The sequence below is a fragment of the Engystomops pustulosus genome, chromosome 1 (genome assembly GCF_040894005.1).
Source record: "Engystomops pustulosus chromosome 1, aEngPut4.maternal, whole genome shotgun sequence".
Lineage (NCBI taxonomy): Eukaryota > Metazoa > Chordata > Amphibia > Anura > Leptodactylidae > Engystomops > Engystomops pustulosus.
This window is the reverse complement of record NC_092411.1, coordinates 254691349-254706707: the sequence shown is the minus strand read 5'-3', so window position 1 is coordinate 254706707 and position 15359 is coordinate 254691349. Positions and strand designations below refer to the sequence as shown.

The 15359-nt window shown below is 43.1% G+C and overlaps 1 protein-coding gene across 2 annotated transcripts in view; it reads right to left on the bottom strand.

Moving 5' to 3' along the window:
* Nucleotides 1-2300: 2300 nt before the first annotated feature.
* Nucleotides 2301-15359, bottom strand: part of LOC140111004 (uncharacterized) — a 29449-nt gene continuing 16390 nt past the window's right edge. For both annotated transcript variants that reach the window (XM_072132313.1, XM_072132331.1), the window contains exon 6: nt 2301-2526. In XM_072132313.1, the coding sequence (XP_071988414.1) occupies nt 2341-2526 (186 nt within the window). In that variant the 3' untranslated portion in view covers nt 2301-2340. The remainder of the gene's footprint in view (nt 2527-15359) is intronic.

Sequence of the window (15359 nt, the reverse complement as noted above, 5' to 3'; positions counted from 1 at the left end):
ACACATACTGTGATGTATATGTGCAGTATCTGTGATGTGTATATAGTGTCTGTATGCACTGTATGTTGCATATGGCACTGTATGTGTGTGTATATGCTGTGTGGGCACATGAGTGTATTTATATGTGATTGTAACTTGCATGTGTGAGTATATTAATATGTATATTTTTTAAGTGGGAATGAGGGCCCCATGCAGTAGCCTGCTTGGGGGCCATGTCTCACCTAGTTACGCCACTGGTGCTGGGGCTACCTATATACTGGGGAACTGTGAGGGGCTTCAGTGAGCTGGATACCTATATACTGTGGTGGGGGGCTGTAATGTGCAAGCTACTTACATGCTGGGGGGGTGGCTGCGAGGTGCTGGCACCCTATATACTGGGGGCTGCAGTGTGCTGGCTGCCTATATATTGAGGCGGGGGGCTGCAGTGTTCTGGCTGCCTATATACTGTGGTGGGGGCTATAGTGTCCTAGGTACTTATATACTGGGGCGTGGCTGCAGGGTGCTGTCTCCCTATATACTGGGGGGGGGGGGACTGCAGTGTTTTTGTCATGGTGCATTGTATATATTTTAATATTTTGAGATTCGCCCTTTACAACAAACTGCCTACAAACTGCCCTGGGCTCGCCGCATATGCAGCAGGAAAACCGACTCCTTGAGAAAAATAATGTAACACATACATTATACAGAAACCTGTATCCAACCTAGACTAAGTGTTATGTGGCTTTTTAAGAGCAGGTCCCGGAGGGATCCTTCTGTGCAGCCAGAAGAAAATCTGAAAGTGTTTTGCTTCTAATGCGCCATTTATTTACAGCTGGAGACAAGTTCCTAAGTAGAAAACCACCACATGTAACGTGACTGCGCAGTCTCCGATGTGCGAGGAAATAATAGCTCATTGTACTGTTTCTAGTAGTATTATACAACTTTCCTAGTGCTTTTAGACTCCATACACATAGGGTTCTTTATTAGTTCCCATTTTAGCATAGTCCCATGTAAATAGTAAATATAAAACTCAAAAACTTCCCAAAAAGGCACTTTACGTAAATTTGGAAAATTAAAGGGGTATTACGGGAATATGATTGCCTGACACAAAATCCCTTGATGATATAAATAAATGAATATAACAAAACTCAATGGGGCGCATGGAGGACATCAACAGGCTGATTAAAGGCCAGAAGCATATTAATTCTTCATTACAATGTATGTCCACAGCATTTTTGACTAAGGAGAGCAAAATTTTAAATAACATCTAATTACATTTGAGCTTACCCATTTGTATATGAATTATGCTGATTCCTGGAATACCCCTTTAAATCTGCCGGGTCCTAATGCAAAATCTGTAACAGACCCCCCCAATTAGAATCTATACGTTTAGGAAACACCTAATGGAGCCCCTCTGGCTTCTAGGCTTGGTACCCCTGAAATAAAATGTTCATTGCACAGTATACTGATATAGTATTTGTCTCACAACAGACATCAGGGAGAAACATCTTCAGGCATCTTTTTGCCAGTATTTGCCACAGAGATCAAGCAGGAATGAAGTTAACCCATCACAAGATTTTACTCTATTAAACCACCACCCCTGTCAGGTAGAGTATGAAATGTCCTTTCTATAATTCCCTGTAATTTCTATGCAAAATTTCACCCTTGCCTTTAAAGTCATGTGTAAATGAGCAGAGAAGAGTAATTTTTTCCAGAGATGAGTCCGTTTTAGGTCGGAGGGGCAATGTCACTTCAGACAATCATGTATTCACTTCCATAGTACCTAGAACTATGCTTTTCATATTATATTTAAGATAAGAATTCAATGTTCATCGGCCTTGTTATTCGGGTCTTATCATTCTGTGAGCTACAGAACTGGAGATACAAGCAGTTAAAGACGTATTTGGGAATATGAGCTGCAGATTAATTCCTGCCTGTATCTATGGTTCTGTAGATCACAGAATCAAAATTTGCAATTTGAAAGATGAGATCTTTAATTAGTTACCAGAATAGTTCTAGTTACTTCAGAGCCCAAGAAATTGTCATCTGAAGTGAAACTTTCCCCTCCAGCCTTTAAAACTGACTTATCTCTGGCAGATTAAACCTTGTAATCTCCAGAGGCAGTGCCCAGTGTCTTATGATGTAATTTATTCTGATACAGCTTTGTTGTATCTTTCCAAGACTAAGTAAATCAAATTCTTTACATTTGTCCTCATAACTGAGGCCCTAAATAGGAATTCCCATGTTAGGTATCCATAAAGGTCATCTAGCAGAAAATTAGCCCCTGACCAGTGGATGTTGAAACAAATCAGATCTACTCCTCAGGACTTGCCACTTTATTCAGATGATAGAAAAAGGCCTCTAACGGCTTTTTTTGTCAGCAATTGGGGTCTTTTTGACCTCGATAGAGGAAAGTAGCCGGTTCTTTAAGACATTGACATAGGAACTTAGTAATACTCTCTCAGCTTCCAGGGTATCATGAAGTATCTTTTCGGCAGTGTTTTCAATACTCTGTGTGCTATCGTGGTCCTGTTCTGTAAGTGGTTCCTATGTAAACAAAAAGTAAAAAAATAACAAGGCTAACCAAGTACAAGTCGTCGGAAAGAATCATTGAAGGAAAAGTTAGCAAATTAAAAAGAATTTTCCCATAATATGTAAAATTGTGCATGTATTGGTAAACTACAAGTGGGCGTGGAGGGCCTTGAAGGGGGGCGGAGCCAGTGGAGTAATGGGCATTTTTGCCGCCCACTACCCATAGCCGCACTTCTATGTCAGTTTGGATCTGCCATAGAACTGCCCGAGGTTCCGGATTCCCAAACCTCTCCCAAAAAGTTGATACATATTTAGCAAACATCTCCAACTGGTCTAATCTCTGATTTATCCATGAATTAGCTTTAAGCTTCCCACATTTTGAGCCAGCTTCTACTCTCATAGTAATAATAATTATAATAATCTTTATTTATATAGCGGCATCAAATTCCGTAGCGCTTTACAAATCATGATCGAAAAATATTCCCCGATTATACATTATAAATATTTTATTATACATAATATCATTTTCAAAACAGCATCACCTGAAATTCACATGGACATTTTGTTCCACATTTTACATCAGTGTATAACCAGGTGTGGAACATAAAAAGCTAAAATGTAAAGTAGAAAAATCAGTGTTTTGAACCACTCGTGACAGGCTTGTCTATACAGGCTTACATGGGGGTGGGTGCTACATAGAGGAGGACACCTTATCTATTAGGCCTACTGCACATGAACTTGTACAGCCGATGGAAACTGTCTCACCCGAACCCACGGACTGCACACCTTGAAAAGAAATACACAGGGACTTCCCATCTGCTGACAATACAACATCACCGTTATTATGGTAATTATTACAGTGCCAGTGCTGCAGCATAATGCATGGACTCCCCTTCTGTACAAGGTGTGCAGTCCATAGGGTTGACCGACATACCGGCCTTAGGCCTCATTCAGACGGCCGTTATGGGGACCTTGATCTGGTAACAAACATTTTGACCACATCACGGCCCCCCCTAGACTTCTGTGTCTCCCAGTGACACTGAGTTGGACGTCCTATATTTTGTCAGATTAGCGGCCGTTCATCTGCCTATGAAGGGAGGAGGGGTGAAGAGCCGGGATCCAGTCTGGGCGAGCACATAGCTGTCTGTATGAGGCCTTAGTTGTAGGATCCTTTGTTAGGCTACATTCAGACGACCGTGTGCCCACCGTGCTATGGTACGGTGGACCATGGGGGCGGCTGAGAGGACACCCGTGCGGCACACAGCGATCTATGGCGCACGGCGCTGTATTCCGTGGAAAAATAGGACATGTTCTATGTTCCTCCTGGGTACAGAACGATACGGTGTCGCATGTGTGTGGGACCGTACCACTCCATACGGCGCTGTGCGCCCATTGCCGGGCTATGGGGGACATAAATACACCGCCCATATATATGTTACCCATTGGCCGTGTGAATGTGGCCTTGCAGTGATTGGCTATTCTGTCTTCACATAGATAGATAATATATGCAGTGGTGATAAGAGCAGTGGAGAGAACTACCTGATCCTCTTGCCTGGCGTCAGTCTGCCTCGGGCTATTATCACTTGAATCCATAGCTCCATCACGTATACATGCTCTGCTCGGGGTTCGAGGGATTTGTATCTTGCTTGTTGCGCTATCTTCGGTATCTGAAGATCCCGTCTACGAGAGAATCACACAAGGAGTAGAGATGACTGATTAGATATTTGATTAAAGAAAACATGACACATGTGATTGTGTGTTATTCATCCCAAGCTTCTTGAAAAATGATGGGGGTGGGGGTTATTAAGATGGGAAAGAGGAAGATGCCAAATCCAACAGACATCCAACAGACATCAGCAGGCATCAGGGAGCTGACGGATAAGATCGTTTCTGCCACACGGGGGAGCCATTCCTTTAGAGGATTAAAGGGGTTGGCCACTCTACCTCATGTTATTTGTAATGCGTGTGTGTAAGTGTTAGGGGGCAGGATATGAGGTCATTTACAATATACTTCTAGTAATAGTTCTGCACTACTTTATTGATTTGTAAAGTAAAGCCTCCTGTCTCTTACCTCATCAGCCAGATATTCCTGTCCATAAAATGGCCGCACATGCAGGGTCATGTGATCTCTATCTGTCTCTATATGTACAATTGCGCTGCCAGGACCTTATAATAGCATTCAGGAAAATAAGATCAATGTCCTGGCAGGGCGATTGTTCATGGACAGAGATCACATGACCCTCCATCTGCAGCCATTTTATGGACAGGAATCTGTGGCTGATGAAGTAAGAGACAGGAGGCTTCACTGTATATTGGTAAATTATCTCATATCCTGCCACCACAGTAACAAACATATTAGACCAGTGGTGGCGAACCTATGGCACGGGTGCCAGAGGCGGCACTCAGAGCCATTTCTGTTGGTACCCGAGCCATCGCCCCAGCACACCAGAGAAGACTCAAAGAATCTTCCTGCAGTTCCAAGCAACTTAAAAGATGCGGCTTTCAGTCATATTTTGATACTTTCTTCGCTACTTGGGACTGTAGGAAGAGGGAGAATGAGTAGACAGGGCTGAATTATCTTTGGAGGACCTCCTGCTGGCCCCATGATTCTCTGTGTACAGAGGGACACTGGAAAGAAGTGATGTAAATTATCTTTCTACTGTGTTGCTGTTCTCAGGAGGCCGGTATGATTGAAAGTTGTTGAACAGGGAGCAATAAGTTACTGCTTTAATTTTTAGTTGGCACCATAAATAAGGGGGGTTTTGGGTTCAGTTTGGGCACTCGCCGCCAAAAGGTTCGCCATCACTGTATTAGACATTAACAGATAAAAATGTGTGGTCACAAAAGGCAGGGGAGTAACTTTAGGGGTGCGGTCACAACCGGGCTCAAGAGGCTTAGGGGGTCCATAAGATGTCTTTTCTATATGAGAAGACTAGTACTTATAGTCGGGAGCCTGGCACAGACTTTGCACTGGGGCCCATCAGCTTCAAGATACACCACTAACAAGTGTTATATCAGTAGTGGGTCTCCAGTGGAGGAGACCACAAAGTTACTAAGGACCCTGAGGGTGGCCCCATAGGTAAGGCAGACCAACTAAAACTATAAACTTGCCTAAAGCTATTAGCCATAAAGAATGAATGTTATCTGCATCTTTAAGACTCAGATACAATTGATCTATGAGGGAGCAGTGCAGCAGCGATAAGTCTACCTGTTCCCTTTGTAGGACACAGATGGTGCTGTATATAGATTCAATAATGGTGCTATCCCTAGGTTCATTAGGCGGGTTCTGTATATAAATAAATTAGGAGGTGCTATATATAGATTGCTTGGGTGGGTGCTGTACATTTATACGTGGATGTTGTAAATTATTATAAAATATAATATTAATTATAATTTATTAGCAGGTGCAGTATATGAAAAAAGAGAGAAGTCACTGGGGGGGGAGAGTCATTCTGAAATTCTCTGCCTGATTGATCAAGAGGTGCCATATTACAGGGGGAGCTATAAACTCCACAAACTGAAGTCATCATATCTAAATATATTGTAATTATGTATATGTTCTGCAGATCGTCTGAGGAGAATTGGTCTGTGTTATATCTTAATCCATGGGTTAGATAATAAAGCCCAATGAAACTTTGTATCTTTACTCATAATAGAAGGCTCAGGAAAGCCTTAGGAACAACAGCATTACAGGCAGTCCCCGGGTTACGTACAAGATCGGGTCCATAGGTTTGTTCTTAAGTTGAATTTGCATTTAAGTCGAAACTGTATATTTTATAATTGTAGTTCTAGACAAATTTATTTTTTTGCCCCAGTGACAATTGGAATTTTAAAATATTTTGCTGTAATGGGACCAAGGATTATCAATAAAACTTCATTACAGACACATTACAGCTGATTATTGCAGTCTGGGACTAAAGTAAAGCATCAAAAGAGCTTCACCAGAGGTCACAGTGGGCAAAGAGGTCTGCCTGTAACTAGGGATCATCTGTAAGTCGGGTGTCCTTAAGTAGGGGACTGCCTGTATACTGGATATGTCCCCGTGGGTATTTATATTTATTTATTTATATGTGTCCTCTTGTATACTCTTACTTACATGCATGTCTATGTGGTAGAGGCGCGCTCTGTATTCATTTGTAGAATCCATTCTTCCGGACTGCTGCAACTTATCCGAATAATATTAAGATTTCTAAAACAGAAATACACAGTGTTATGTATGAATGACATATATATATATATATATATATATATATATATATATATATATATTATATTCTACAATCAAGACATTCTACATTCTATAAGATTCTACAATCACCTACAGTAAATTGCCATAATCTACTTACACCTCTCGTTAGTTCAGGGTATGCTGGGAAACATGGTGCACATTGATAGCACTAAACTAGTCATTGGGGCACACTTATTAAGGGTCGTGGTGAGCTCTTTAGTCTTACTGTGCACCTTTTTTGGGGCTAAAACGGCTTGCACGGGTATTTAAGAAGTGTGCGACCATTTTGTGGTGCAGCTGCGCTGCTTCCATGCGACACAAATTCAGGGTTGTGCAGTTGGTCGGTCCGACTGATTTGGACTAAGCGCCGTATTTTACTTTTAAATTGTGTTGCAAGCCCTATGTTTAACCACCACAAAAAAGATGGTGAATTCTGTCGGACCCGAGTGGGGAAGAGACACATTCATGATTTCAGGCGCACGATCTTAGTGAATCGCATTATACATGGATAATACTCTTTCAGTGAACTCCCTCGACCATGTAAGTAAATGTGCCCCATTATCTTGTAGCTGGGAAAAGACCTTCTTCAATCAAACCCTAAAAATCACCTAACATAATAGATAGGGGCACATAGATCGCTCCTTGTGATGAGCTGCTCTTCCTTTCTTAAATTCAGTTGTATTTGTCTCCTTAAGGTGCAGATACGAGTGAATAAAGTAATGGCGCAGCAATGCTACAGTCGCTGTAATTAGATCTTACTTGAAACCTTTTCTATGATATTGATGGGATTATTAAATAGTAATGGGAAGTCCGGTTCTGCTTAGTGAGATTGATTATTAGGCTCCACTCACTCACGGCTCCCTATTAAATATATAATAGGAAGCATCAGTCCAGCCAGTCACCCCACTCCACTTTTTACCCGATTTTATTGGGTTAAAGGGGTCGTGGTTAAGTGAGTTATTGGCTCACTGAAGGTATCATGTTTCTGCTCTAACTAATGGATCTATGGATCCATGATGCCAACACTGCCAGCCATGGAGATTTGTGCAGTTGTACCATATAAAATTACACATCATATACTGTAGAGGGCGCTGCAACTTATTACTCATTTAGTGGTTAATTATTCAATTCAATCCTTAGACTTCAGAATAAAAGTAAAAACATACCTTGTGCTGTCCCATATACACTGCCTCTACAGACTTACTTCCCAGAATGGAGACTGGACACTTCTATATTGTGATGTCATCATGTAGAACACTGACCTATTAAAGGGATTCTCTGTAAAAGTCTAAAGGTAATCTTAGCAAATTAAAACCCAAATCTGTCAAATCCCCTGCAGCCCAACAGGGTACAAAAAATGTTGCTTTAATATTAAACCATTTCCATGTATCATTATTACATTCACACATAAAGTTCCATCCGAATCAAACAACTTCTTCTTCTTCGTGGTGCATTATTTTATTTTGTAAATGAATGTAAGTTGTGATTACTTCTTCTTCAACCTCTTTACCTTGTTACAAGACTGCAGTTTTATTACATAATGTCATATAAAAATCACCCAGGGAGCCTATGGGTTGCTGCACAACATATGATTACTTACATCCCAACATTTCTGGAAGAGAAAGAGGGACAAACTGGCGGCACGCGTAGCGGCGATTCCCTTTAAGCCACACCCCTAATCACGCCCTGGCCATGCCCCAAATTTATTACTAATAATCATCTCTATTATAATAATAATCTCCATTATAATAATAATAATCCTCTCCATAATAAAACATTTTTTGGACCAGTTTTTGGACTAGATGTATAACACTAGCAGTACAACACTAGATGTATAAGGAGGCAGTGCAACACTAGATGTACAAGAAGGCAGTATAACACTAGATGTATAAGGAGGCAGTGCAACACTAGGTGTATAAGAAGGCAGTACAACACTAGATGTATAAGGAGGCAGTACAACACTAGATGTTTAAGGGGGCAGTACAACACTAGATGTACAAGAAGGCAGTACAACACTAGATGTATAAGGAGGCAGTACAACACTAGATGTATAAGGAGGCAGTACAACACTAGGTGTATAAGGAGGCAGTACAACACTAGATGTATAAGGGTCAGTACAACACTAGATGTACAAGAAGGCAGTACAACACTAGATGTATAAGGAGGCAGTACAACACTAGATGTATAAGGAGGCAGTACAACACTAGGTGTATAAGAAGGCAGTACAACACTAGATGTATAAGGAGGCAGTACAACACTAGATGTATAAGGAGGCAGTACAACACTAGATGTATAAGGGTCAGTACAACACTAGATGTACAAGAAGGCAGTACATCACTAGATGTATAAGGAGGCAGTACAACACTAGATGTATAAGGAGGCAGTACAACACTAGATGTATAAGGAGGCAGTACAACACTAGATGTATAAGAAGGCAGTACAACACTAGATGTATAAGAAGGCAGTACAACACTAGATATATGAGGAGGCAGTACAACACTAGATGTATAAGGAGGCAGTGCAACACTAGATGTATAAGGAGGCAGTACAACACTAGATGTATAAGGAGGCAGTACAACACTAGATGTATAAGGAGGCAGTGCAACACTAGGTGTATAAGAAGGCAGTACAACGCTAGATGTATAAGAAGGCAATACAACACTAGATGTATAAGAAGGCAGTACAACGCTAGATGTATAAGAAGGCAGTACAACGCTAGATGTATAAGAAGGCAGTACAACGCTAGATGTATAAGAAGGCAGTACAACACTAGATGTATAAGAAGGCAGTACAACGCTAGATGTATAAGAAGGCAGTACAACACTAGATGTATAAGAAGGCAGTACAACGCTAGATGTATAAGAAGGCAGTACAACACTAGATGTATAAGAAGGCAGTACAACGCTAGATGTATAAGAAGGCAGTACAACGCTAGATGTATAAGGAGGCAGTACAGCACTAGATGTATACGGAGGCAGTACATTACTAGATGTATAAGGAGGCAGTACATTACTAGATGTATAAGGAGGCAGTACAACACTAGGTGTATAAGAAGGCAGCACAACACTAGATGGCACCAGAGGACAAAGAAAATCCCTGGACCAGAATTGACCTTCTGGGAAATGTAAGGGATTGATGTAATATTAATTTTACTGGTAATAAACATAAATACATCCATTTATTGATTTCAATGTATATTCACTTCCATATTATATGATGTAGAGCTATAAGATGGGCAGTAAATGTATGTATTATAATTAAATGGTTATTGTTATTCCTTAGTGCTAGATAATCAGAATGACAGTAGATCTGTCATCTATTCTATCCTGTAGAAGACAGTGCCCTCCTATTAGTCAAAAAAGACCAAAGGTACAGTAGCAATTGTTTTTGCTGGCATATAAAGCAGGTATATGGCACCCACTAAAATCAGTGGAGTATCCATGTAAGGGTAAAATAAATACATAGCTGTGTCCTGTTTCATGGACCGACAACAGTGCAGAGGACAGGACTCCCTGCATCACAGTGATTATATGGCACACAGTTCCTTCTTCCCTGCTAAACAGTGTTGAGCTGTTATCATGACTATTTTGCTGGGAAGCAGGGACTCCTTGTATCATATATCACTGTGATACAAGGAGTCTCAGCTTATTACAGGTCACCGCATGTTCTGTGATTCAGAGGCTGACCGTGGCCATGTGTGCAGGCTTATGATGAAGTCCCCCCTATAGCTGGGGTAGTTTTGTGCAAAGACCCAGGCAAACAGAATATAGTACACACTGCACTGTTCTTAGTAAATGTGCCCTGTTATCTTTAATATCCCCCTTATAGTAATAACAGATTTATGAAGCTTTTGAAGGTTTGTAAAGAATGTAAACATTTTCTTTGCATCACCATATTCTGACACCCAATGGAAATTTTTCATAAATGACAATACTTCATGTATGTATTTTTTGTGTAATTTTTTACTATTATTATTATTATCATTTGGAAAACATATGTGATAAATTTCAGCAAGGGGTTGATGTTGTTTTGCATAATTAAAAGAATACGACTGCCCTCTGGCCCAAACAGCGCCACATTTACATTCTGGATTGTCTGTAGTATTGCAGAGTGGCGCTATTCACTGCAGTAGACTGGAGCTAGAAAACCACACATAACCCAGGGACAAAGTGTCACTGTTTCTATAGGAAAGTATCCATAATCTAATCCATTCACTTCTAATCGTGTCATTTCTATCTGCCCCAGGAGAGGCAGATAGTGAAATATACTGTCTATCAATTCCAGCTGACAACACAAAAATAAGTACTGATTCATAATCCATCAGAGACATGTATTTCCATGGTATAGTATTTGCTTGTAAAGCCAATATTCTGCTCTCGGTGACTTTGGGGTAATTTGGGGTAATGAATATCTAGGAATAAACACTGCAAGTCTTGTACAAAGGGACAAATTAAAGGGAGAGTCGCTCTACATGTTTCATACTCAGTAAAACTGTCTGTAGTTTGCTGGTCCATTACTGAGCATTATATTGCTTATTCTTTTATCACAACATTCCACATTTCTCACACTTTATTCCAAAAATACCGCCCACCAAATATGCCCCCCCTAATCCTCTCCCCGGCTCCTTTCTATTTATGCCATTTTTATTAAAATTTATGTGGGCAAAGGTGGTTTTAATCGATCCAACCTAATACCAAATAAGAGGTCAGATCCTCTTATTCTGTCCTCTCGCAATTGCCCTTATTCATGAGAGGGCCGGCTGACACTCCCAATGTACGCCCCTGTCAGCGGGGACCTGTAAGAATAGCCGGCAGCAGCACATATACTGTGCAATCGCTGGCAGTTCTCTGCGATACGGTGCATTGACAGTGGCTGCGCCATGCTTTTCGACAGCGCCAGCTGGCTGCGCCGAACTGCGCGCTTATTCACAGAGCCAGGTGAATATATATAACATTAGGCCGGTGCTGTCAAAAAGCATGGTGCGGCCGCTGTCAGTGCACCGCATCGCAGAGAGCCGGCAGCGATTGCACTGTATATGCGCTGCTGCCGGCTATTTTTATGGGTCCCCTCTAACAGGGGCGTAGAGGGAGTGTGTCGGCCGGTCCCCTCATGAATACGGCCGACTGCCAGGGGACAGAATATGAGGATCCGACCTCTTAGTTGGTAAGAGGTTGGATTGATTAAAACCACCTTTGCCGACATAAATGTTAATAAAAATGGCATAAATAGAAAGGGGCTAGAGAGATGATTAAGGGGAACATATTTGGTGGGGGTATTTTTTTTGGGGGGGTGACAGGTCCTCTTTAAGCCAGTTAACTACTAACCCATATGAGTATTCCCCGGATAGCGAATTAGGAAAACTTCCAGGGATGGTCTAGTTATTATTTTGTTATTTGACCACCCTAAATATTGGGGCAGATTTACTTACCCGGTCCATTCGCGATCCAGCAGCGCGTTCTCTGCGCTGGATTCGGGTTCGGCAGGGATTTATTAAGGCAGTTACTCCGCCGTCCACCAGGTGGCGCTGCTGCGCTGAAAAGCATCGGAACGCGCTGGAGTTCACCGAGCCGGGCTGAGTGAAGGTATGTGCAAGCTCCGCGCCACATTTTTTGTTTTAAAGTCGCGTGCATGCCAGCACCGATGCGCCACAATCCGATCACATGCGCCAAAATCCCGGGGCAATTCAGGGGAAATCGGCGCAATCGGAAATATTCGGGTAACACGTCGGGAAACCGCCAAATGACCGGAAATGACCCCCATTCTGTTAAAAGAGAGAGTTTTACTTCTGGATACATTAAATGATGCAGATGTTATATGTCTTTACAGATCTACAGGAAGTGAACATCCCAACAGACTTAGATGGTGGTGTGTGCCCCTCGGCCAGGATCTGCTCTTCTTTTAGTTACCTATGCTCTTGTTTTGACAAAAAAGGTTTTCAACATTATGCAAATGAGTTTGAGGGGCTCTGGGTAGGTGTCACCAGAGCCCTTCATGGCTCTGTCGTATGTTAATAAATCACACCTTTTTGCAGGCCTCGTGCGCGCCTCCGCAGCCAGAGAGCCAGTGGCAGGTATAAGAAGGACATACCGAGCACCAGCTCAGGGTGAGCTGGTGCCGGAGCTTATTTTTGTTAGTGGTTTAAACCGCTGTATCACGGTTTAAAACACTTTTTAAACTTTATAGCCGAAGCTGCTTTGGCGCAGGGAGGTACGGGTTTTATCATTCTGTGAGCTACAGAACTGGATATACAAGCAGTTAAAGACGGTTTAGGAATATGAACTGCAGACAAATATCAAATTCCTGCCTGTATCTATGGTTCTGTAGCTCACGGAATCACAATTTGAAAGATGAGCTCTTTAATTACCATATATACTTGAGTATAAGCCGAGTTTTTCAGCACAAAAATGTGCTGAAAAACACAAACTCGGCTTTTACTGGAGTCAAACAAAAATCGACTAAAAAAATAAATAAATAAAATAAAAACTCACCTTTCCGGCGGCCCCCTCGGGTCTTCTGTGCGATCCGTCGGTCAGCGGCAGGTCTGTGCGATGTCACAGGCTGACCTGCCGCTGACCGACGGACAGCAAAGAGGACCAGAGAGGGTCGCTGGAAGGGTGATGTTTAATAATTTTTTTTTTTTTTTTTTTAGTCTGGCTGGCAGGCTATATACTGGGGCACAGGGGCTGGCAGGCTATTTACTGGGGCACAGGGGCTGGCAGGCTATTTACTGGGGCACAGGGGCTGGCAGGATCTATACTGGGGCACAGGGGCTGGCAGGCTCTTTACTGGGGCACAGGGGCTGGCAGGCTATTTACTGGGGCACAGGGGCTGGCAGGCTCTATACTGGGGCACAGGGGCTGGCAGGCTCTATACTGGGGCACAGGGCCTGGCAGGCTATGTACTGGGTCAAGGGCTGGCAGGGTATATACTGGGGGGCAGGGGCTGGCTGGCTATGTACTGGGGGGCTGCTGGCTATATACTACTGGAGAGCTGGCTGGCTATATACTGGGGGGCTGCTGGCTATATACTACTGGGGGCTTGCTGGCTATATACTTGTGGGGGGGGGCTGTGACCAATGCATTTCCCACCCTCGGCTTATACTCAAGTCAATAGGTTTTCCCAGGTTTTTGTGGTAAAATTAGGGGTCTCGGCTTATACTCGGGTCGGCTTATACTCAAGTATATACAGTAGTTACCAAAATAGTTCTAGTTACTTCAGAGCCCAAGAAATTGTCCTCTGAAGTGAAACTTTCCCCTCCAGCCTTTAAAACTGACTTATCTCTGGCAGATTAAACCTTGTATTCTCCAGAGGCAGTGCCCAGTGTCTTATGATGTAATTTATTCTGTAACAACTTTGACATATCTTTCCTAGACTAACGGAGACCCTCCATACACCTTATCATTTTTGTGGCTCTTCGTTGTACCCTCTCCACCTCCAGGGCCCCTTTGTTTATGGGCTAGTCCCAACAACTGGATGTTCCAGGTGAGGCAAAACCAATGCCTTACAGTACATCTATACCCCTAGAGTCCAGACCACTTTTGATACGTGACAAGATCTTGCTGGCTTTAGAGGCAGCTGATTGACATTGCATACTGTTACTTAATCTATTGCAACATCCCCCACCGGGGCCTAGCCTTTTCTTGGGGCCTTGAGGCAGCCGGGACCAAGAATACCATAGTGGATGGCTGTTGCGGCCTAGGCATGCTGATGTTATGGTGCCTGGTATGGGGACTAGAGGGCTGTCCGACAGCCTGGCAGGTCACTAGCAGGTGGTGTGTGCAAGAAATATGGAGGGAGAGGCTGAGGTACTGGATCTCTCTGGGGCAACCCCCTTAGTGTCTGTAAGATATGTCCTTGGGTAAAGGATGGGAAGCCTGTGGTGGTAGGGATCAGACGGAGGCAACGTTGTGCAAAATAACTCATGGTTCCTTATTGAACAACAGCAGGCAACGGGCCTAAACGGTCTCACAGTACAACTGGTACCGGAGTGGTCATGGAGAGTGTCCTCAGGAATATAGCACCAGCTTGGTAATTGATGCAGGCTGGGATGGAGCTGTGTCCAGTTGTGGAAGCTGCAGCTCTGAGTCTCCTGACTCTGGTCCTGGGATTAGCTAAGTGTCAACCCTGATGGGGGACTGACACTGTTTCTCTATTCACTCTGTGTGCTGGTAAGAGGATCTGCACTCTAGGGAGAGCTGGTGGTAAAGACCACCTCATGTGGTAAGAGCTTTGGCCTAAGACAGTGGTGGCGAACCTATGGCACGGGTGCCAGAGGCGGCACTCCAAGCTCTTTCTGTGGGCACCCGGGTCATCACCCCAGGACACCAGACAGGACTCATAGAATTCTTCTGCAGTTCCAAGCAACTTAAAAGATGCTGCTTTCAGTGATATTTTGATACTTCCTCGCTACTTGGGACTGTAGGAAGAGGGAGAATGTGTAGACAGGGCCGAATTATCTTTGGAGGACCTCCTGCTGGCCCCACGACTCTCTGTGTACAGAGGGACATTGGAAAGAAGGGGTTTTATTATCCTGGTCAGGTGGTGGCTAACTCCCCAATCGCGCTCCAGTGTACATGGTGAAACACAATTGGTTCGAAACTCACACCCAATTAACCATTGC